The 12,827-nt window shown below is 41.9% G+C and overlaps 1 protein-coding gene across 1 annotated transcript in view; it reads left to right on the top strand.

Moving 5' to 3' along the window:
• Positions 1-12,827, top strand: part of igdcc4 (immunoglobulin superfamily, DCC subclass, member 4) — a 58,183-nt gene that overhangs the window by 29,369 nt on the left and 15,987 nt on the right. Inside the window, exons 3-9 of the mRNA XM_084366834.1 lie at positions 768-909; positions 3,455-3,588; positions 9,109-9,243; positions 10,847-10,999; positions 11,383-11,793; positions 11,871-12,035; positions 12,397-12,534. Of these exons, the coding sequence (XP_084222960.1) occupies positions 768-909; positions 3,455-3,588; positions 9,109-9,243; positions 10,847-10,999; positions 11,383-11,793; positions 11,871-12,035; positions 12,397-12,534 (1,278 nt within the window). The remainder of the gene's footprint in view (positions 1-767; positions 910-3,454; positions 3,589-9,108; positions 9,244-10,846; positions 11,000-11,382; positions 11,794-11,870; positions 12,036-12,396; positions 12,535-12,827) is intronic.

The raw sequence follows: 12,827 nt of genomic DNA, 5'->3' as shown, positions 1-12,827 counted from the left end.
GGTATTTAAATGGTCTGAACAAGTCTGTAATTAAATTACAACATTTAAAACGGTACCTTTAAGATCCCTAAAATGGCCTGAAAACAATAATTAGAAGTCTGAAATAGAGACTATAATAGTCTTATGGACAGATTCTGAACTTACTTTAGATCATTTTTGTAAAAGTAAACCAAGTGAAATCAAGAAACTCCCATAAACTGTGAATGAGGTCAGTGGTGGAGTCATTTTTTATTTTTATTTTTTATTTATTTTCTTTCTGTTGCTGTTACAGTGAACAAAAAGTACACATGACCCATTTTTCATTCTATATGCTGTCCATTTTTCCCCAGCGTTGTGCATGGGTCCATGATTTTGCCCTTCACTGGTGTCAGTTTTATTTTATGGGCTGAAACCCAGAATGAATGCATCAAGCCAGTTCCCACCTGACCACATTGGCCTTTTAATTTAGTGCGCGTAGGATGTGTCCTAATGCCGTCCATGTGGACTCGGGGTTGTAGACCAAATGTGGACCGGGACTTCACGATAATTGCACAGTGGGTCACATCATGTGTGACCTACATCAAACAAACTGGGTCCTTTTCATCATGCCAGAGGTAGATGACACGACACGCAGGTTTCAGATCAGTCAAATCTGAAAATCTGCAATCAGTTAGAAAAAAATAAGCCATATCAAAGTTGATGCTTGAATAAATTGTTTTGTCTGTCTACTGGGAAATCACCACTTTGATAAAAGTCCCCCTGACCTCTGTCGCCTCTGTACTCCTCAGGTCTGTCTAAATTCCATCAGGAGCCGTCACCTCAGACGGTGCCTGCTGGGGGAGCCGCCCGCTTCGAGTGCCAGATTGAGGGAGTGCCCACACCTGTTATTACGTGGGAGAAGGACAGAGTGGCTGTCCCTGAAGAGCCAAGGTGACCCTTCCATGTGTGGTGTTGTCCTTCATCTTCTTCTCGTCTGTCTTTTCATGTTCTGATTCAGGATTTCTGCACTCCCAAGACAATTACTTTGAGTGCACAATGTTTTTCTTATTGTTCTTATTTTTACCTGATACTTTCTCTTTATGTGTTCCCGTTAATATCCCGGTACTGTCCATTACACATACTGTAACACAAGGCTTCGTGTGAATTTTACACAATTCAGTGTGTCTGTATAAATCAAGCTGGCTGTGGCTCAACATTTTAGGGCTGTATTCATAAAGTTTCTAAGGTTGTTAGAGTGAGACTGCTAAGGTCATCTCGGTTAAATCAAAACTCTCATGAATCATTCATTACTCTCTACTCACTGCCTAGGCAGACCTACAGTATATAAGTGACTATATGGTGAGGTCATTGGTCAAATTAAAAAAACTTTTGGACACCCCTCCAGTCTTTTCAATGATGCATTGTGGGATGCTCTGAGTCAACTATATAGGGTATAGTAATTCTCACTGCTCATTCGGAGGACAAAATGTCGGGCTCACTATAATTCAACCAAGCCCAATCTAAGATCAAATAAAACATTTAAATCCACCAGATCCGGATTTTTTTTTTGCCAGAAAGCATCAGACTGTACTCACTCAAAAGGTACCCGTCAGATTATTTTTCTACAAGAGCCATACATTATTCACTGAGAAATGAATGAAAATGTCTAAAAAAAAAATCACCGTCACTATATTAAAGTGAAAGTGAGAAAGATTTCCTGGATCCAGCCCTTTATCCCGATCCACACCATTAGTTGATGGGGTCTATTCTGGGCTCGGACCCCATCCTCCATCCAAGTTTCATGGATATCTGCTTTGTAGTTTCTGTGTAATCCTGCTGACAAACCAACCAGCGAAACCAATGAACCAACCTTCTTGGCAGAGGTATTACAACCATAACAATTAGTGTGTCGGTGTCAGTTTGCACTTCCTTTAGAAAAACTCAAGAGCTCAGCTCCACAATTGATCAGAAATTGAAGCCATGGTGAAATAAACTTATCTATCAAGTTCTTTTTATGTGTTTCATATCCTGTACAATGAAATAAGTTTGATTTTCGAGGTGAAAAGTGTTCTTTAAATCATTTCCTTCCATCATTTAACACTACAATGAAGTCAGAAGTATGAACTTCTACTACTCACACAGTGGTTGCGGTAGCTTTTATGAACTTAATACCGTCATTCAGCTTGACATTTAAAAGTTATTTCTGTGTCAGATATATAGAATGTACTGTGCAATCGCACCCAAATCATTTTAATTTGACATGGAGTCGATGAAAAGTCTAAGCGACAGACCATTTCGAAGCACATTTTCAGGATTTCAACAACTATTAGAGCAGCACTGAAGAATCACCTTGAGTTTAAAGCGAACCACTCACCGTGAAGCTCGTGGGATTTTTCTTTTGCGCTTTGCAAAATGTAGCCCTGCTGCCACTTCCTTGACAGTTGTCTCTCACAAATAGTCTCATTTACCCGTCCACTTAAGGATATTGACAATCTTCTGGCCCTGGCGCCATGGAATTTGTTCCCGGCCTTATTGCACAGGACTAAGTGCTAATGGCTGCTGTAACCCTGCATGACCCGCAAACAGCTCGCTGCTTATGAGGTCTTATCGGTGGGATGTGCTTCTTGCACCTCAGGCGTTGTTAATGGCCTCTCAAAAAAATGAGCTAAGGGCTGGCTGATACATCACTGGCTTTTTCTCTCACTGTTCTCTCCGGCTCTAATGCGCCTTTTCCTCTCTATTGGTCCCTCTGACATTTCTTGCTCTTCTTCTGCGCTGTTAGACCCTTTCCATCTTCATTTCTGTTACACTGCTGTTCCAATTTTCTCTTCATTCATGACTCCCTGTCTTCCTCTCATTATATCCTCGCTTTTGTTCGTTTTTTTTGCCATCCAACCGCTTCATTACTCTCCCTATGTAACTTTTCCCAACTCCGATCTCCTCTGCTCACTAGGGAGGCACAGTTGCAAACTATTCTAACTCTAACTTTCCAACCTGTGGATTGATCTAATTAATCGTATAGTGCGGACAGTAAAATGTAGTAGGAAGCACAGTGGTGACGTTGAAGTCATGCAACCGTGGTGTAGTTGGTCAAAGCCTAACTTTAGCTTTTTACTTCTGGCGATTGCATCGTTTCTACAAAAATCAAAAAAGTGGTATCATATTTCTGCAATAATCCAAAATCCAATGGAAAAAATCCCACAGGCTTTTTGTTAAGGGAACCAGGATGATGCTAACTTTTAAGTCACTTTTTGAGTTTCATGACTAGACTGCGTCTTCTCCTTACAGCAGTTGTACACAATAGTCCCTCTCCTGAATAAAGAGGAATGGAGCCCTGCGAGGACTCAGCAGGATCCCCGCGGAGTGGATCAGCTGGATGTTTTCCATGCTGCAGGGCACTAAGCCATTTATTCACTTGTTTGTCTCCCTCTCTCGTTCGCCTCCTCACTCTCTCACCCTCTGCCACCTCTCCTTTGTTTTGCCCCGTGTGCAACAGGTTCATTTCCCTTCCTAACGGGGTGCTGCAGATTCTGGAGGTGACCAAGGAGGATGAGGGTGCCTACCGCTGTGTCGCATCCAACTCTGCCAGAAAGGACATGAGTCATGAAGCCAGGCTCACTGTCACCACAGGTGAGGTCTGTTGTGGTGCTTTATTGTGTTTGAATGGGCAGCCAGGCCCCGCTGGGAGCTGCCAGACCAATCTCAAAAAATATAATGTGAGTTTTAGGATGAGGTTGAAGACATTTTGAACCCGTAAATTTACCTAAACCCATAAATATTGCTCACCTTGAAGGAGCATCACACACTCCATGAGTGGAGCAGGACTTTGAAGATGAACCTTTATGGAATGAATCACAATTCAATTCAATGAATCTGTTCTTGTTGATGATACTTCAGCTGCGCAGGACCAGTTGAATAGCTGCTGGTCATTGAAAGGTGAACATACAGGACTAAATCTAGACTATTCTCTACTCATTCCCTTTTATTATAACCAGAAAGAAGGGAGCAGACTGGGTTCACCAAATAGTTACTTGAGCACCCTGCTTGTCTCTGTCATCGTATATTTGTGAATACAATTTACACAGCAAATCATGTAACTAGTAACGTCATTGATGGGATTACAAAAATGTTCTCTATCTAGTAATCTAATGACACATTTATTTTCAAACATAGTCAGGGCTGATCGTACTTACTTATCGTTTCTAATCTGACTACGTAATCTCGATTACATGTCTTTTGTTCCTACCCGACCCCGATTATCATGTGGCTTATCGGGACCATGCAGTAGCGGAGTATTTGAATGTTTAACTCAATTCACTGACAACAGTGAGGAAAATATTTGGTGGTTTAGAGATGAGTTGGTTGTTTGAGCTGATGTCTGACACTCGGGTTAGCCGACCTGCTACCATCCAAACAAAGGGAAGCGAATCCCCGATTCTGACTCTTTGTTTTTGAAACCCCTCCTCAGCTGCCTTCATAAGACGCCTACTAAAGCAATTCAGTCGCCTTCACCTTTCACCTCGCGTCTTGCATGCAGTGTTATTTCTACGCACTTCGCTCTCCATTTCCCATCGAAAGCAATTCAATGATGTACAGCACTTTAAGCTGGTGCTGTGTGTTGAAAAGCAAGCGCTATACATTCCGATCGGTTGTCCTTCAGATTTCATTTGCTGCAACATATGCAGGTATTAAGAGACTTTTATTCTCTGAGTGTTGACTAACAGTAGCCAAGGTCTACAGTGGCGTTGAGCTTACACTTTGAGTTTGCTCGCTATAAGTGACAAGGTTTATTTGTTCGTCTCTTTCAAAAGGACTCATTCTCCAGGTTTGGTTGAAGAACTGCATTTTTTTTTGTTTGATGTTTTTATTGAGCGACTAATAATGAGTACAATGCAAGTCAGACACAAACTTGACATTTCTGCATTCAAATGTTCAAAAACGACTAGACCTTCGTTATATATTTAGTTGAGTTGTGTTCTTACATTATCCCAAATTTCTTTCCAAACTTTATTTGTAAACTGTTCCTTTAACATGACGTGAATAAAACTTTGCATTGGTGGTTGTTTAACTATGAAGATGCCTGTGATCCCACGCTACTTACGTTGTGTTTTGATTGGCAGAAATTACATGCGGTGCGTCATATGTAAGTGCGTTGACATTTATTTAGGAATCACTTTATAGTCTCTGAACAACGTGCATCTTAAACCGCATCACTGATCACGCGTATCGTAAAAATAACAGCAAGTTGTGTCTTCGTCGCCTTTGTTTTCTGTAATTGACGTCAGTTAACTTTGTCACAAGTCTTGACACAACAGAGAGGAAATCAAGACAGAAATCTAATCCTCTCAATGTCAGGTACATCCATTCAGAATAACATGGCAACAAACAGTACAGTACAGTATAATAAATGTCAGCCTACTTGAGTATACTTATAGCCAGACGTATCATCAGCACACTTAAAGAAAGCATACCGACAGTGTGGACATGAAAATAGTGTACTTTCTACTGCACTAACAGTACACTTGCAATTTAGTATAATGTTGAAAAGTATGTGTGTGCAATTTACAATATACTTACAAAGTACACTTACTTAAAATACCTCTTGAAGTGTTGTTGCATTAGTAGATTTGTTTTTAGTACATTGAAGTTGAACTTGAATATCTATTTTGTGGTACATTTTAAATATACATTTAAAAATATGCTGCAGGTATAAAAAACACATTAAAGTACAAGTATACTTTTATATGTGCTCAATTGTGTACAATAAACTATACTTCTTTTTCACAGAGGTAATTATGCTCGAATCAGTCAAACTCAAAGCTGAAAATTAAAATGGAACGAGCAATGCTGAAGGTCAATCCGTATACGGTCTCTGCACTTTATTGGACTATTTTGACATTAGCATACACCCTGCTCTCTATGACCAAAATCCCAGGGTGACTACAACCTACAAGGACTTGCATTAGCGGGATTACATGGTGCAGCGACTCGGTGAATAGCACTGCGAAGTGTGATTTCACCATTAGGCAGCCCGCATTAAAGCCCTGTCGTTTTATCTGCCACCGTGGCTAGCTGGGTAGAGATTAGTCAACTGTAATTGGCTGCTCTGTGGAAAAACCATTGTTTCCTTTTGTTGAGTTACAGCCTTTGTGCTCTTTAAAAGAAAGACATAAAGGACGAAAGAGAGGGCGAGAGCCAGACAGACGAGGTCAACGCAAGTCAGTCAGATGCAGTATTTACTTTTTAAAGATTCTGACACCGTCTTTAGTCCTCGGTTTTTCGCTTTCCATTGCAATCATTTCTGTTGAGTTTAAATATGATGATTAGTCTGTGTAGTCATCATAATTCAAAATATACACTAGAAGGGAAAGTATCCTCTCTTTTTTCACACTACTCCTCGAATAGTAGAGGAGCAGAATTATATAAGGTATATTTTAATGGATTTTAACACCTGTAATGACATGCAAGAGGCTGTTTCTGGGCTTTTTTTTCTCTTGGTAGCCTTGCTACTGTCATGGACTCCTTGGAGGAAACTACTTAAAGCCTTATTGCGAGCAATCGTATATAACAGATGTCAGATCTAATGCCACCACTTCACTCGTTTGCACTTCAGAGTTCTATGAATAGAATTTCCCATCACCCCGCTGACAGCTCGATGTTGAGGTGATCAAGTCCCCGCACTTAACTTAAGAGGCTTTAGAAAATATGAAACATTCAGCTGCCTTAAATCTCCAGTTTGTAGTTTCTCCAATTTCTTCTCTACCTCTTCGCTGCACCCACACCCATCTGATCCGCATAAGACCCCGGCGAAGGCGCAGCCAGCAGTGCAGTCCTCGCAAAGGCAGAATGACCCACTTAAAGCCTTATGCATAACCAAGGATTTCTGTATGTAATCTCAATGATTAATTTATAATGTGTTTACAGAATGCCAGGCCTCTTTCTGGAGACCATTAGCATTATGTGCTGCTGAGACTGCCTGGGCTGAAAAAACAAACTGCAGGGAGATAAGGCCCTCTCACACCAGCCGTACCTTGGGGACTGATACGCACTCAAGACGGTCCCCTCAACCAACAAACAATACGCTCTGAATAGCATCGTTAGTCATCAAAGAGGAGAGATGGACGTCAGTTTAATAACCGAGGCAACCGTATCAACCGAGTTAGTGGTTCACCCTTTCTCGAACAAAATGATCCTGTCTTTTCTGTTCGTTATGAGGTGTCCTTTCTCACTTCTCACCATCTCCCTTTCAGTCAGTCCCTTTGATTACGGCTTATTCCTGGTTTTGCACATTATGTCCTGAGTATGTCTGTAAATAATAACACGTGCCACAAGGGCTTCGTTCCTATTTCCCAGCAAATCATCTCACATCATGTCCTTTCCAATCACGATTCAGGGCCAATCCGAATCCCGTTTGTGTGATGATGTGACTGATGTCTCACTGAGTCACTGCAAACTCCTCCGAAGTCATTCTCAAAGCTCTCCTACTCTTGTCCCGTCTCCCGTCTGAACGACTACTGTGGAAGCTTCGCCAGCTATTTGTTCAAAAACAGTCTTTCCTCTTATTTGGAGCCAACCTATCAGCTTAAATGGAGGCGAAAACATGGATGCATCTTGTTTATTCACTGTTCACAGAAAACAGGAACAGTATTCCTTGACTACTTCATGTTGGCAGCTGGTTGCAAATACAAAATGTGCATGCTGCCACCCACTGGGCAAAGGATGCCCCTGCCCCATCTTACCCATGTTGTAACTTAAACTTCGAGTGTGTGTATGAGGTTGAACTGCGGCAATAGCACTGCAAAAAGTGCCCACGTGTTGACAGGTGATACGTAAACCAAAATGAATGAGATACCACACTATTAATGGGAAAGAATGTCGGGTTTGGTTTGTCCATCATTCAGCTGCTGCCCTCCACAAACTGAGGGTATTGCACCAAGAAAGATAAGGCGGCGAGCCAGGTCACTTTTAAATTATCATGCAACAACCTCCCTGGATGTTTGTTAACAAATAACACAAATCACTACTCATGACTAAGTGACATCTATTGCTATGAAGTGATAAATGCATGTCTTCACAGTAATTACGATGGAAGAAAAGGGAGGCAGGGTTGATCAATAATAATGATAATATACTTTATTTATATGGAACAAGGTGACAAAGTGCTTCACAGGAAAGTAAAAGTAAAAAAAGACAACACAGATGAAGAACAGCAGATAATAAACTAAATAAAACACATGGATTGTAAAACACAGTAAATCAAGTTGAAAAATGTTAGATGGCAAGAGAAAAGTGGTTAAAATACAACAACCTATACAGAGTTGCACATTGGCACAGACATTAGAAGGTCAATAAATCTGTTATGTAATTAGGGGCGAGGCCATTTGAAGCTTTAAAACTGATGAGTTGAGTTTTAAATGGGGGATCAATAACAGTAGAGAAGCCAGAATAAAAATAAAAAATGTTCCTTCCCTTTTAGAGGCCAGAATTGAAAAAAAAATGGGGGGAAAAGTAATTCAACAATTTGAAACACAATGTAAGAGTATGTATCAGAAATCCACTGCAAAAAGTTGTCTAATTAGTAGTTTAGTTACATGTAGTTCGCTGCTCCCCAAAACACTGTGTTTAGAAAGGGTGTGAAGAAAGAACATTTGTTCAGAAGGTGTGCGACTGCTTCAGACGACTCGTAATCAAATGGAAGAAAACTCCTACCAGAGCTCAGTAAGGGAAGAGCAAAGAGTGGACCAGTATTGTAAAGCTGACCAATCCCTTCAATGATCTAACCTTTTTTCAACTAATAAGAGCTTTTTTAGCACATCCTCACTGTAGTGTTGGCTTGCCGGGGGGTTAAACAAGGAACAGTTAAGAGAAACTTCAGCAGTTATTGGTGAGAAATGGGATTGCACTGTATCTTGATGATCAAACTGAACTGCTTTGTGTAACGTGATTGGTGTAAGTAAGTAAGTTAGCATGGAAGTCTACGAATTGCTGTAAAAACTGCAGATGTGGACAGCGTTTTAGAGGTCACCTGCCTTAAAGCACTTCTCATCAGGTCAGCGGCTTCAAACTGGCAACTTTCCAGTTACAATCACCAATTTTTCTCGTATTTACTGGTCCATGATACCAGAGTAAACGGTCTTTTTGTTGCTACAGGCTCTACAGAGACCCTGAACAGAGTTGTGATTGTTGCACCGCCTCAGAATGCAACAGTCGTGCTCGGCCGCCCCGCTGTGATGGAGTGTATGGCACAAGGCCAGCCGAAGCCGCTGGTGTCCTGGAGCAGACAAGGTAAACGCTCTAACTTGACTCTTTTCTGTTGGTGGTTCTCATCCTGTCTGCTTTTCTTTTTTTTTTTACTGCATCTGTCGCACTCTCATTATCCCCGTCTCTAACTCCGAGTCTCACAAACACAAAGAACAAACGCGTCAGGAGCAGAGTTACGTACCTGTAGCTGCAAAGTTACTGTTTTACTGATGAAGTGCTGCCTCTTCTCCACCAGAACTCTGTTGTTCTATATGTGCACTGAGCCGGCCTCGACCTAAGATGATTTGTCACATTGATTCATCCACACCTCCATAGCTTTGACACACACACACACACACACACACACACACACACACACACACACACAAACACACTTGTAGTGTTGATGGGGATTCTGTCATGTGAAACTTGTGGAGTTCCTTCATGCTGTGGTTTGGCAACATCTCTGCAGAGTCAAGTGCCGCATTAGACAAGATTATATCATTCACAATTAACATTTCACTACACAGGGAGTTCATCGAGGACTAGATATTGTGTCAAGTGTTCAGATCAATCCCCCTAAATATTGATACTGCCAATATGAGATCCTGTTTTTTAGTATTGATGCTAGTATAGATAGGATACATGTACAAAATAAATCCATCACATGTTGGATCACATGAACACTCTTCTTAGTGCTGCAACAACTGCATCTCTGCTGCTGTTATGACCCCCTCTTTAGCTCAGACATCAAACATTCGTGATTCACGAGTTGTGTTGCCCAATTTAGGGGAAATAGGACCTGACGCTAGTTAACTCAACACTGTCTATATTGTATTTTACATTTTATTTTACTCATATTTCTATTTTATTCAGATTTATTATTCAGTTAGTTTAGTTATACTTGTTTAGTTTATCACACTTTATCTTTAGATATCTTTTTATCATATATTATATACTTTTATATGCTTTATATTACATAGACTACTACACTTGTTAACGATGCATTTATTGTTTTTTTCTAATACATTTATGATTTTATTAACATTTTCTACTCTTTCAAATGTTCTTATGGAAAAAAAACCTTAGGTTGCACAAATGTAAAGATTTTTTCATGACATATATCTCTTCTGATAGTACATTATATCATATAAATATCCGTATTGCCACTGATGATCCAGGCCCTTGTATTACTTGGTGTCAGATTATAACCAAATTCTGTGGTACCGCCCAACCCTACAAAGTCGTAGTTGGTGCTAAGTAAGTATCTTCATGTGGCATTGTCAGATAATTTACAATATAGGTGATGATTTTTGTCTTCAGAGGATCTGACAAAAGCACAAAATGGCGGTCTAAATAAATACAGGTCCATATAGTGACTAAAGAAAGATTTTACACACAGCCTAGGGGTGTGCCACTGCAACCACCTCAGTGAACCCAGACTGAAATGTCACAGAGCCACCTGTTGGTCAGCTGGTGGAATTACAGGTCGGCTCCCCTGCTGCTCAAAGTGCCGCCTCTCTCTTTTGTTTGCTGTTTCTCAGGCGACTGAAAGACCAAGAAATCATCTCCACTTTTTTTAATACCAATCTCTTTACTTTCATCTGTGCCTGTCCTGTTGTTCTTTGATGCTTTCTCCTTTGATCAGATGGAAAGCCCATCTCCACTGATGTGGTTGTCCTTGCAACAAACCTGGTGATTAGGGACACGAGGCGTCACCATTCCGGCGTCTATGTCTGCCGAGCCAACAAGCCCATGACCAGAGAGTTTGTCATTGCTGCTGCTGAGCTGCATGTGCCTGGTAGGAGTCATTTTATGTGTTATGCACTATAATGACAGACTAGACTTTTCTCAGCCGTTTCATTGAGACGCTCATTAGCTTCCCCCTGATCTTCCTCCGTCATTGAAGGTGTGATGGTAGAGAAAGTTTAGCGAAACAGAAGGTAATTCCTATCTATGTAGAAAAGTTTGGTTCTTGCATAATCTTGTGTCTTAAGTCATTAGTTAAAAGTCTGTCTTAGCTGCAGGTAGATACAACTACCCTTTGGGATGAACCTTGTGGTCTAAAAGGTGAAACCATCAACTCTAACATCCCTCCCAGCTTTATGGAAGTGCAATCGTTGGGAGTGTCCCTTTAATTTCATAGTGCCCCCAAGTCAGAGCTTTCTTTCCTACTTCCAATAGCACCTCCAGTGATCCTCCAGCCCCCAGAGACCGCGTCCCTCTCCCGGGGCAACACAGCCAGGTTCGTGTGCAACAGCTCCGGGGAGCCTCCCCCGGTGTTGCACTGGCTGAAGAACGGCAAGCCCATCAAGCCGTTCAGACGCGTGAAGAGCCAAACCCCCGGAGTCCTGCTCATCAACCAGCTGGCACTGGAGGATGCGGGCTACTACCAGTGCATAGCTGACAACGGGCTGGGCACGGCCTGCGCCACTGCCAAGCTGACGGTGATCGTGAGGGAGGGTCTGCCCAGCCCTCCTCGCCACCTGTCTGCCACGCCCTACTCCAGCACAACTGCTCTGCTCACCTGGGAGAAACCAGAGTACAACTCAGACCAAATCATCGGCTACTCTGTGCACTGCCACGCTGCTGCAGGTGTGTCTCTATGCACGAGCAGGTTAATTTCCACATTGCAAAAAAACGTACATGAGTAACGTCTCTGTCCGTTTCAGGCTCAGATAACGGGGATTACCAGTTTGCGATGAACAACGACACCACCGAGTACCACGTCAAAGAGCTTCTCCCACATACTGCCTACACATTCTTCGTGGTGGCTTACTCTCCGATGGGCGCCAGTCGCCCGTCGCTGCCTGTTACTGTAGAGATGCTGGAGGACGGTGAGTATTAAGACTAATACACAAGTAAAATAAGGCAAGCCTTGGACGCTTCACCGGCTCACAGAGCGAACATTATTGGCTTGGCTTGCCAACCTTGTAAGTCCTCTCAGACTTTTAAGAGCTCATAAATCATCAGTATCATCCGTTCATGAAGTGTCAACGGACCATTTTTGTTTCAAAATTAGATTTATGTTTTATTTCATTCTATTTTAGAGTCGCCAACTCTGTGCACCTTGCCTCGGCCAATTCTTTAAGAAAACACAGAGCTGCTGCAGACTTTTGAAGGGTTTAAAAGTGTAGATGCGAGTATTGAATGTTCATTATCACACAGTTCAGTATGTCCTCTCATTTCCTCCTGCAGTGCCGAGCGCACCTCCTCAGCTGTCAATAGCCAGCACCTCCCCCACAGACATCAGGCTGATGTGGCATCCATTGTCCTCGCAGCACAGTCGAGGAGCTGTCACACGCTACCGCATTGAGTACAGCGCTGTGGATCAGGGTGAGACAAGATGACCTCAACTGCCAGTGAAAGCACATGTTTAGGAGATTTGATTCAGATGTGATTCAGGAGATTCACTTATTATATCTCTTACATATGTTGGTTTTGAATGAGTTATTCCATTAAAAAAGCAAAACTTTCTGCTCTGTTTCTGAAATATTTCATGAATTTAGAGTGCTGAGGGTCAGAGATTAGGGTAAAGAAATGGTGTACTTGCAGAGCAGAATGGTTTCTTCTGAGTACCCAGCTCTCCAGAATCTACAGGGAGATTAAGTTCGCTCTCAAAGGAACCA

The sequence above is a fragment of the Pagrus pagrus genome (assembly GCF_965226575.1).
Source record: "Pagrus pagrus genome assembly, chromosome: 1".
NCBI lineage: Eukaryota > Metazoa > Chordata > Actinopteri > Spariformes > Sparidae > Pagrus > Pagrus pagrus.
Note: the sequence above shows the minus strand (reverse complement) of the source record. Positions and strands in the feature narration are given on the sequence as shown.